This window comes from Gadus macrocephalus, chromosome 2, assembly GCF_031168955.1.
Source record: "Gadus macrocephalus chromosome 2, ASM3116895v1".
Taxonomy (NCBI): Eukaryota; Metazoa; Chordata; class Actinopteri; order Gadiformes; family Gadidae; genus Gadus; species Gadus macrocephalus.
In genome coordinates this window covers 21579026-21591006 of record NC_082383.1, presented here as the reverse complement: position 1 = coordinate 21591006, position 11981 = coordinate 21579026, and the positions used below count along the sequence as shown (strand labels likewise).

The window sequence follows — 11981 nt, the reverse complement described above, 5'->3', positions numbered from 1 at the left end:
TGTCAGGGACCTACCCGGGTGCTACTAATACTACATCTGCAGATTCTATTCTTATTCAGGGGTGGAGGGGAAGTGATCTCCTGAGACTAGCTCTGTCTTCTAAACGCTGTTCTCAGCTCTTGCAGACCAAAACAGTCACCTGCTGTTGGGTCAGCGTGCGTAGGTGAGATTCTATGTAAGTGCAATGTATACCAAACAGCTGACACCATTTAGATTTGAATTTAGTTTTTGGGGCAAGATCAGTAATATTGTCCAAAAAAAAGGGGCATTGATTATGGATTTTGTAGCCAGTGGTCCATCTTTAACAGAGATTTAGCTTGGCGGTCTGGCAGTTAATTGTTAAGCGAGGTTCTACTTGTTTTAGAAGAGGAGTATGTATACATCTCGAATTCCATGTCTATTTTTTTTTTATTATCGATCGAATGGTTTGCTGATGATATTCAATGATCCTCCAATTTGAAATCAGGGTGGCATTAAGGGTTGTTGCCTTGTATAATCGACTTCCATAGCAATAAATTGAATTGAATTCACTCATGTTTCAAATATATACCAGTGCCTATTCATCCTCATTCATAGTGCTCATGGTGAAAATGCCTTGGATTTAAATGCACCGCTTACACGTTATTTTATAAATCTGTCGTTGCTAATGTTTTTTCATTCACTAATGCAATTTTACATTTGTTGGGGTGAATAAACACTTACCCTGTGGGGAACCCACCTAGCTCCTTGGTTTTATGACGTCAGAGATTACCCTAATTACTCCTTATGACTACACTCCTTATCAACCTATACAAATCATGGGTGCTATTTATAATAACAGCTTATATTTCCTGTTTTTCCGTTGACCAGGCTACATTTTTCTCCGCTCACCTGAAGCCACCGTTGTGGTTCGTTGACCAGGTATTATCGTGCAATTCATCAATGAACAATACGGTCGTTACCATGCACTGGACTCGAGTACATAGGCTCCTACAATAATGGTTGGTGGTTTACATACCTACATTGAATAATGCACTAACATGTGGTGGTGGTGGTGGTGGTGGTGGTGGTGGAGGTGGTGGTGGTGCTCGTGGTGTTTATGTGCCTATAGGGCAGCCTAGCATTTGACGAGGTACGTCGTGCTGCTGTAATGCGGTAAGTCTGCATTATGTCTCTGGAACAGCCTGTCTCCACGCCACGGACAGACCGAGGGTGTCCACGAGCCCGGTACTCGACCCTTCTCAAGGGCACGCACAACAACGGATTACCCACTAAACCACTCGGCTAATACACTGGTTAGCCTGTTCCATTGCACGCATTGGAGCACATTTTACACAATGTCGCGGGGGTGGTGGAGGGTATATGTGGTATTAAAACGATCAGGACCAAGGCCAGTGAACCGAGGAGACAGAAACCTTCCTGGTAAAAGGGACTGCTGCCGCGGTGACGTTGTGCCGCCGCGGCGCCGCACGGGCGGCAGCTACGCAGGACCAAACGCCATCGTTATTCTCTCACCATTACGACCAAACATTATTGATTCACATTTTTACCACGTATATCAAAATATCTATCTTACCCGGGCCGCCATCTTTGACTGGTTGTTCAGAGATGCCGTTCAGAGGGGATACTTCTTAGAGAGGGCTCGTTGGAGAGTGGATGGAAGTCGCAGCAGCGGATGGGTATATAACCTGCGCAGATGGCGCAGGCGCACGTCAGGCGGAGAGCGGTGTGATTGGTCGGCTGGAGCTGGCGCGTGAGTACAATAATCCTCCTCCGATTGCTCATTTTTTGCTGCGTTCGATGGTCTCTTGCCATGCGGAATTATCCCGAGGCGTGGACGGGGCGTACGATGGATCGATATGGTGTGGGGTTATGTTACAGGAGGTGGCAGCCATCACATGTAGTAGGGAGGCTGAACGGGGATGGACGTGTCTGCCCTAAATGTAAATGTCTGTTTCAGCACCGTGGACAGCACCCTGTTCCAAGTGTTTCGGTGTGACGTTTGTCCATATCCAACCACCGTGCATTGCAGACGATAATAGGCTAGGCCTATTTTCAAACGTTGTCTAATTGTAGATTATATATATATATAAATAATCATTTGCTATTGCAGCACTTGTATTACTATTTCATTTAACCCTAATGCAGGCCTAAATAAAAATAAAATCCTATGGTTTCAGTTGGTAATGTGGTATGCCTAAGTATGTACCCATATAGATAATGTTGTGACATGTTGTTGTTGCAAGCAATATTTAGATTGCTAGCATAGCCATGTTAAATAGTCCATTTGTTCTTTGAAGAGTCTACCCTGTAGCTCAGGCACATCCCAGAGGACAACATGCATAACATCTAATTTACGTGAAAGAAAAAATAAGAGATGAATGAAGTATGATTTATGCTCCATTACCAAAGAGGGCTTGATTGGTTTCCTATATTGTGTGTGTGTGTGTGTGTGAGTGAGAGAGTGTGTGAGTGTGTGAGTCTGTATGTGTGTGTGTGTGTGTGTGTGTGTGTGTGTTTGTGTTTAAAAATAACCTGAAATACAATCTTGTACAACAGCGCACAAACCTGTCTGGTCTGATGTGGTCTCCGTACATCGTTTCCATATTGGCACAGGTCCAGCGAGAGGTGAACTGTGACATCAGCGGGGCGGCTGTCTTCTCGGTGGGCCACGGACGTAACACCCTGTTGAAGCCCTGCTGTTACCGCTTCCGCTATCATTCAGCGATGTGTCATGGGAGGAAGGGAGGTGTTCTCCAGAGAATAAAGCTTGTTACAACCGTTCTCAGTCCTCAAAGCTCCCTCCTGTGTTGGTCTGCGTAGGTGGAGTCGGTGGTTGCAAGTGTGATGATGGAAAGAATCTCATCCCCTGAAATAAAATAAACTTTATGGGAAGATTGTTTCTGTGCAAAAACTGCCTGGTCATGGCTCTTTCTCAGTGCTGACATGTAGGCAGATAAGTGTTCCTTTAGGGACATCTGTGTGTGCGTGTGTGTGTGTGTGTGTGTGTGTGTGTGTGTGTGTGTGTGTGTGTGTGTGTGTGTGTGTGTGTGTGTGTGTGTGTGTGTGTGTGTGTGTGTGTGTGTGTGTGCGCGTGTTAGTGTCTGTGTGCACTAATGTATGCACCTATTGTATGTTGTACTTCCTGGCACTTACAAATAGTACTTAGCATTGTGTAGCATCATATCCTAGCTAGCTTCATTGTATAGGGTATGGGTTACCTAGTGATTATAACTGCTTGACACATGTACCGACAGCAATACATAGGCGTCTGCTAAATGCCCAAAATACAAATGTAAACGTGTCTATGCTTGTTGTGCAATGAGCATATGTCGGCGCATCAGATCACCGAAGGAAAAACAATCAACATGAACACATTCACAGACTCAAATGTTTCTTTTCGTTTTTCATAAAAGCCCGACCCGCCGCAAAAATGCTTGCAAATTTTTTTATATATAAAGTACGTGTAACAGTTGAACACCGTCTTCTCACATCTTACATACATAGTCATACTCCCACAGAGTCCCACCGCGGCGTCGTTAGCCTAGGAAAACGAGTGGCCCCCTGTTTGTTCCACAAGGTTTTTCGCTTTTTATACAACATGGTTCACAAATGAATAAAATGGACAATGAGATTCTAATAACTCCATAATCCTCATCGTCGTCATCGTCATTGTCATTATTATCATCATCGTTGATCATGGTTCATCCTCATCATATAAGCATCATATGTTACACATTAATTTCTTCTTAGATGCATTGTAAGATCATATATGGCACAGAATGTCATGGATGGATCAGATATAACACATCACTCTCTCTCTCTCTCTCTCTCTTTTCCTCTTTTTCTTTCTCTCTCCGATTTTGGGAAGCCAGCTGAGTCCAATTGTCCAGCGATGTGATTGGCTCTTGTGGTCTTTATCTCCGATCATTGTTTATTCCCGGGGAAAACGAGGTTGGAGGTGTAAAATAAGGAAAGGGTGGCAGGTTTGATCAGCTCATTCAGTGTCCCAGAAAAATGCCATGTGATTTCTCTTTTTGTGGTACTTTGTTTCAATATGCTTTGAAAAAGTAAGAGAAAGTGAATTGGCGTGAGTTTTTCTGTGTATGCGTGCGTGCAAGCGTGTGTGTGTGTGCACGTGTGTGTGTGTGTTTGTGTCTCTGTTTGTAGGCATGGCCATCCCTCATTGGAAAACGTAAGAACAAGTTCATGAGACGTATAAGCAAAAACAATCCCTGTTGAACAATTATATAACATAAGCTCTTTCGCTAGCAAATGGAGAAATGCAACGTGTGATGCAACAATGATATCTCCCTCAGTACCCCTGAGATGTCTGCTGTTGAATTGTTTTGTAATATACAAACAACTTAACTTAACAACTGACATCCGTGTACTGGTAATTAAGTCATGCTAGCATATACATTGTTTTTTTTGTTTGTCAACCATTTGTTTACATCTACATTTCACAATGGAACTAAAGAACAACTCATATCACCATCCAAAATTGAAAAAGAAAAAAACAGTTATTATCGAATAACCTTAACTATGAATGCTACTTTTGGCAACAGCAAGGATAAGCAACATGTAAATAAGCTTTGTTAACATGGTCTTTATGCTGATTCAACACAATTGCCTCATGAGGTCTGATTCTGGTTAAAAGCTACATTTTCCATTTCTACAGTGCCGGACTTGCTGCCATCCAGTCCGCCCACGCATAACATACATAGAAAGGATGTGATACAAATGTTTAAAAGTGTTTGGCTTTCTCTTCCGTGAGTTTAGCAGTAGGCTGTTGTCATATTTTACAGGGAGGGGGGAAGTTCAATGTTAATCGTTTTCTAAGTATGTTATCATCCACAGGCGGGGATTGCATATTACACCAGGTGATAAGGCTGATGCAGGCCCATTCAGGTGCGATGGAGCCACAACGTTTCCTATCGTGTATCCACAGGATCGGTCTCTAATCCACACCAGCACTCCCCCTCTGCCTTCATCTCTGACAGGAAATGTAGAGATATAGACCGCATAGAAAGTAAAGACTGTATCTTTTGTTCAGGGTGGTCAAAAAGTAAACTACTTTAAAAGTCGGCTTTTGTTTCATATTTTGCTCATTTGTATCACAAAATATATACTCAATGGCAGTCTTCATTTTGGCACATGAATGATGCCTTTTCTGGGAAGGCCTTATTTCTGAAGACAAGACCATCGGCTGGATGCGAGGGGCGTCTCAACGAGAGAACAGGTTGAACGTATCACTGAGGCCTTGCCTTGTTAAACTTTGCAGTATAACAATTCCATGGGTCATAGAAATCTCTCAATCCGTTAAAGGACCACCTGTTAAAGACACTATTTACACATGCAGGGGGCCCGATGTCAGACCCCTGAGCACCATGGAACCCAAGATAATTACAACGCCGTACCAGGAAGTAATCACACTCTGTCATGAGTAAGTAAGTACAATTCGAGTGAGCCAATTCAGAAGAACATTTACCTTTCCTTACAAAGTATTGTAAACATGATCATAGTTTTAATTTAGGCTGCCTTCACATTATTTTCTCCACCTTTTATCAGAACTATGACTTTGAATGGAGTGTTCAAGTATAGCAATTTGTAGCACTGACAGCAATACCTCTAGAGGAAGGTTCAAATCGCATCGACCAATCATTAGTTATTGCAACATCTTTCTATTCATTGCAGCCTTTTCAGACTTTTTTTTTCTGCGTCAATCCTGTTAGTATGAATGCAGCTATGGGCGTTTTTCCCATGCTCTCTAGATGAGCAACCATTCGCATAAAGCCCAGAGAGAGACAGAGACAGAGACAGAGACAGAGACACAGAGAGAGAGAGAGAGAGAGAGAGAGAGAGAGAGAGAGAGAGAGAGAGAGAGAGAGAGAGAGAGAGAGAGAGAGACAGAGAGAGACAGAGACAGAGACAGAGACAGAGAGAGAGAGAGAGAGAGAGAGAGAGAGAGAGAGAGAGAGAGAGAGAGAGAGAGAGAGAGAGAGAGAGTCAGAGCTGGGGAGGTGTGCAGGAAAAAGAGAGAATGCAATCAGCCCCACTCTGTTGGTGCTATGATTTCACTACAATCAGGTCTGGTAGCCGTCGCCGTGCGTGTCTACCGCTCAGTCCCTTCCAATGTGACCTGGGGTGCAGCGCCGGGCGCAACACAAAGCGGCATGCTTAGGATAACACAGAGATGCACTGGTGCTCGCGCCAACGCCACTCACTCAAATGGAAACCGCGCGCAGCGGCATCTACGAGGGGAGGGGCGAAAGGAAGAGAAGAGAAAGGAGAGGGTTGTAAGTGTTTCAAGGTCGCAACTGAGCCTAGGGTCACAAAAACTAAAATGTAATTCTGTCTGTTTTTTTTGGGGGGGTGTACAACAGAAAAGTTATCACATAGTGGCTGCCACAGCATTTGTTGTCAATCTGTTCTTGGGCAGTAGGATAGAGGAAAAAATGACAGATGAAAAGCCGGCTCCCCAATCGTCTCCTTACAGTAGCCGCAAAACATCCGTCCACAGTATTTTACATTGATCTTTGTCCCATTGTCTGTTGAAGTGTCGCTGACCGCAGTCCATCCTCAGTGTGTACGCCATTCAGGAGTTCAGCATGAAGAGGTGAGACGCATGCAGGCGTGTTTTTATGAAATTAAAAGTAACAGAAGTATATTGTGAACACAAATCAACATTCTCGTTGAGTATAGCCATCTATAGCAAAAGTTGTAAAGAAATTTCACATTTTTCGATATTCTTCGTAGATTTCCTTCATCGTTCTCTTCTTTCGATCTTTGTTCGCTCCTTTCTCTATTATCTTTCATCCTCTATTTATTTTCTTTATTGTCTTTGTGCGTGTATGTGTGCGTTTGTCTATGTGTGTGTGGGTGTGTTTGTCATTCAAGAAAATAGAATCCCCTCTGTGATGTAGAAGTCTAATCACCCCCCCCCCCCAAACCCAACCCCCCCCATCAAGCTCTGGCCAGGCCTCAGTATTGCGTTCCTCATTCGCATGATGAAAATAGGGCTTTCTCACTCGTCATAAGATTTAGACTTTTTCTCATCTCAAAATTCACATCGAGCACCTCGAGTACACACCAAACGTACTTCTCAGATGTTCACGGAAGACCGGTGCGATCTCCCCTTTCTCTTGTTTAAGATTTTCAAGTGTTTCATATGCATCCCTAGCCTGGGTTTGGGTGAGTGCGATAGGCTAGGGCTACTGGGGTGAAAAGGTGTAGGGGATTTGGCAACGTCTCAATTATCCAGCGCACACTTCTGTGTGCCTGACCAAATAAAGTGGCAGATTTTAGCTTTGCTACCGGGTATTGCACTTGCAATACCATGCCTGGATTTGGTTGGATGTATTGGGACTCGCGTTGTTTAATTGAATCTACACTTCTTTAACAACATGATTTCCACGTCCCCATACAGTACATAAGCACTGGTGATTCAATTAACCTCGTGTAAACTCTCTTCTAGACTACCGTGGAACAGGGCAAAGTCTCTGGTCTGAGCCAAACAATAAGTAAAAACAACTCACCTCACATGAGATCAAGCGTGATGGGAATTAGTGGACAATGAGTGAGTTCCTTACTTACAACACTCTCTCTCGAGGACAACAACGCCTGCTCCCCATCACACGGTCAGCCAGGCGCACGTTTGAGACACGTTTATCGCGAATGATCTCAATTGTGTAAATCGTATCTAGATCGAATCCTGCGACGCGAGGGCTGCATTGGATTACCCCTGCCCCACAGAAAACCAGATCTGATATGTTCTGCTGTCGTCCGATGTGCTCACGAGCCCAATGTTCTCTGGTTGATCTGGGGGGAGTGTGTGTGTGTGTGTGTGTGTGTGTGTGGGGGGGGGGGGGGCATCTGTACACTAGATATAGAACCAATTATAAGAAGAAGATGAAAAAAAAGCACATCGATGTAGTGCCACGACCACTTCCCCCCCCCCCCCCCCCCCCATCAACCCCAGCCTCCCCCTGTAACCTCCCTCCTCTATCCTGACCCCCCCACCCCCTAAACCCCCACTTATCGGTCGAGCCCGATGAGCAGGCGGGTCTTCTCCTCCTCCTTCTGGCTCTCGTTCTTCAGGTCGGCGAACACCTGGGTGAAGTAGTGCGGGTCAGTGTTGATCCGCAGCATCTTGCCGCTCATCAGGTTGATGATGGACAGGCAGCGGTCCCAGAAGGCCTCCTTCTCCGCCTCCACCAGGAAGGGCTTGAGCGGGTAGGAGATCTCGTTGCCCATGTAGGAGTAGGACAGGTAGAGGCAGGTGAGCAGCGAGGCCTGCAGCTCGCGCTCCGACGCCACCTCCGAGGAGACCACGTCGCGGCACAGCATGTAGAGGAAGACCACGTTGGCGGGCGTGATGAAGCCCTGGTCCTGCCAGCCCTGCAGCAGCAGCGAGCGGTCCACGGAGCGCAGCCACAGCACGGGGTCGGTGGGGGAGAGGCGCTTCAGGCGGTAGCAGCGGCGGCACAGGAACTCGCCCAGGCTGCGCATCAGCTCGCTGGTGGAGGCCTGTTGTGAGGGGGGGGGGGGGGGGGGGTAACCATGGGGATGGGGGTGGGAGATGAAGAGGAAGATTGAGAGTTTAGAAATATAAATGGTTCATGAATTATTTTATTTGACATTTACATTTACCACACATTTAATAATACTAATAATAATAATAATAATAATACATTTTATTTATAACGCACTTTATATCAATTCAGTACATTTGAATCCAAAGCAACCAGTGAATAAGGAAATCCTCAAAAATAATACTTCTAGTACTACTACTACTACTACTACTCTAATAGTAAGAATATGAATAGTGACAACAATAATCAACCATAATCTTGAACCTTGATGAGTGTGATCGGACATTAAGAGGAATATTTAGCTTTAGAAATATAAATAGTTCACGAACGATAATAGTTTACATCTAGCAAACATTTGAATACCATGAAAGGTATAATGAAACCCCCCCAAAAGAATACTTTTACTACTTTCATGCTACTGCTGCTACCACTATAATACTAATAGCATTAATAGTGACAACACTATCCTCTTGACCTGTACGATGACCCGTTTGGGCGTGCCGGTGGCGTTGGACACCTGCGTCCCGGGCCCGGTCAGGGAGCTCTTCTTGCCCAGGAGGGAGGACACGTTGGCCAGGGTGCGGGAGGCGGGTATGTGGAAGGAGGTAGTGTTGTTGTTGGTGCCGCCGGCGGTGGCGGCGGCGGTGGTTGTAGCACCGGCGGCGCCGTTAGCGCCCGCGACCGCCAGCGCCACGCCGTCCTGCCCCGAGGTGTACGACGACAGGTTGGCGCACGACTGGGACTTCTTCAGCCTCATGCTCCCGGAGGCAGCGGCGGCGGCGTCCTCGGGCGAGGCCCCGCCCTCCTTGTCCCCGCCGCCGCCGCCGCCCTCCGACGGCAGCTTCTTGGAGCCTTTCCGCTTGGACGAGGCGGCCACGATGCGTTTCCATGGCAACGAGCTGATGATGGACGGCCGCTTCAGGCCCTTGGCGGCCGAGGGGTCCTTGGCGTTCTTGCTGTTCTGCACGGCCGTGTAGTGGCCCACCGTGGCCGGCCCGTCCTCGAACAGCGCCGCCTTGCGGTAGCCGGGGGACAGCGACAGCACCGTTCCCATGGTGACCCAGGAGGGATGCCAGCGAGGGGTTGGGCAGAAGAAACTAAACTAATAGTACAACCAGGAACGGTGGGGGGGGGGGGGGGGAGACCAAAGAGGAGAGGCCAGAGTAGGTGGGGAGGGACAGAGTCGGTTTGTCAGGTGACGAAGTATAGCCGCAGGTGTTCAGCTGCAGGAGGCCTGACCTATGAAGGAAGGAGAAGGCACACACCTTTAGTGTGGAGCCTTCATTATCTGTGAACATGGAAAGACTTCATCGTCCAAGAGCAACAAGGAACATGTCTGAGTGGAGAAGCAGAGCTGTGTGATCGCTTTGAAACTAACAGGAAATGCAAGCTTGCTTTGTATAAAATGAAACATAATCCTGAGCAAATCAAAGTGCTGAATATATGATATCTTTGTCTGTTCGCATTTGTTACATGGTTAGAGCTAGTCAGCAATCCAAAGCTATAGATTGATATTTCATAAGTAAATAGCGCAATGGATGCATGGAATTACATTTCAGGTCTAGAAAACGACATTCCTATAGGTATACTATGGCCCACTGTAAGTGGAACCTACACATTTTGCAACCAGGCTGTTCATATGCATGAATGGATCTTGTAAACAGGGCCTGCTGGTTTGTTGTTATGGCTTTACGATGAATCATTATTCATATCCTTATCCATCCATGCAGTACAGCTTGCATCACTATTTACAAGGAATCATTCACGTTCATATTGAATCGACACCTTTGAGCCTTTAGCGACACATTCGAGCGTCAGGTAGGCCTATAGCCTCATCGGCGTCTGTTCCCCACCGCCGCTCCGATGTGCTCATCTGTATTATATAAGGAGCGATAAGCCCCCGACGGCTGAGGAGGAAATGTGCGCAAGCATCCATCTTAACTTCAAAATGGAAGCCCTGAAAACACCCCCTCCCCTCTACACGGGGTAGCTCCAGAAAGGAAAAAGAAGTGGAGTGAGTCTATAACCTTGATCGATAGGCCGAACCTAAATGATATTAGGCATATTCCCATTTAGGTGCATCGATGTTGAATGCAATTCAAACATTGTGCTGTCGTCAAGTCCGATTTTATCCATTTTTTATTGATTGAAGCTGAACCAAATTAATAATTCAGCACACAAAACACAAGCCTGGTAAAAAAAAAAAAAAAAAAAAAAAGGTGAATGGGCTCTAAAAAGGATCTAAAAATAGGAAAACCTCCAAATGCTGGTGATTTCGGAATATAGTCTACACGTTTAGGTGCATGCGTCTAGAAGACATGCATCGCGTCATCTGCAGCCTATATTTCATCCGATTCATGCTCATAGATAAAAAAAAACACACAAAAACATCACGTTTATTCATCGGGCCTACATACCTCTTAACGAGTAGAGCTCTCCCGGCGAGTGCATGTAGAAAATCACACACACTGACCCATGGCAGGTGGGCAAACGTGATTAATATCCTTCCACTTGGAAACCTGCAGCGCCGTGGTCCAAATCCCCCCCAATCCCCCCCCCCCAGTCTCCGCGTCGCTGCGCGCTGGATCGGAGCTGTCCTCGGTCCTGGGCGCGAATGCACTTGGCTCCGACGTCCTCCTAACCAGCTATAGGTGCAGCATATACATGCACAGACAGTACACCTCGTCCCTAGCGGACCTACTGAGCCTTGGAGACCTCCATGCAGGGCCTGTATGCAGATGCTCAATGTTTCCCTCGCCGATGGAAGAGGAGATGGAGAGCGGAGGGGCAGCAGCGTGCTACTCTTGCAGTACGGGAGAAGATATCTTCCATTTAAAAAGCGAAAACCTATATGGTGAGGAGGGGATTAAAAAAGGCTCGTGCCGGCGACGACGTCGACCGCGTGCGAAAACACAAATGAACCCTCAACGTAAAATAAACACAAAAAACTAATGCCGAGAAAATGGCTACTATGAGGTCTATAAATAGATGTGTACCCTCGGCTTAGCCAACCCGCGTAAGAAAAAAAGAATCCCCCCAGCTTTTTGATGCGGGTATCCGCAGTTATTCGGGTTGGTTGTGATGGAGAAACGACGCCCTGTAATTGGTTGAGCGTCGGATGCTGCGCTCGTCCGTCGCTGTCGCAACCGTCTGCGCTCGAGCGCCCATTGGTCACCGCAGGGTGGCGGCCAATGGTTGTAGGCTGCAGGCTGACTCGCTGCTGGATGTTTCAGAGGCCCAGATGTGCTGTGTGGGAGATGCTGCTATAGGGACACACTACGTAATACACGCGCTTGCCCCCCTAAACAATGGCACCATAGCAGGCCAAGAAGGTGCGCCCCAGTTCTGTGGAATAGGCCTGCAGTGAGCACCCATTGTTGTGTTTATTCAATTAACGTTTACATATGG

At 46.5% G+C, this 11981-nt stretch overlaps 1 protein-coding gene across 1 annotated transcript; it reads right to left on the bottom strand.

Moving 5' to 3' along the window:
• Positions 1-3413: 3413 nt before the first annotated feature.
• Positions 3414-11680, bottom strand: LOC132473586 (cyclin-dependent kinase 5 activator 1-like). Its single transcript, XM_060073794.1, has 3 exons — positions 10991-11680; positions 9049-9812; positions 3414-8508 (listed from the first exon to the last, which is right to left on the bottom strand). Exons 2-3 carry the CDS (start codon positions 9625-9627, stop codon positions 8017-8019), a joined length of 1071 nt encoding a protein of 356 aa, XP_059929777.1. The 5' UTR covers positions 9628-9812; positions 10991-11680; the 3' UTR covers positions 3414-8016.
• Between the last annotated feature and the right edge of the window lie 301 nt (positions 11681-11981).

Excerpts from the sequence above, each read along its gene's own strand:
- LOC132473586 (XM_060073794.1), bottom strand. The coding sequence starts at position 9,627 with ATGGGAACGGTGCTGTCGCTGTCCCCCGGCTACCGCAAGGCGGCGCTG. Across the intron at positions 8,509-9,048 it reads CCAAACGGGTCATCGTACAG|GCCTCCACCAGCGAGCTGAT; the intron begins GTCAAGAGGATA and ends CCCTCACAACAG.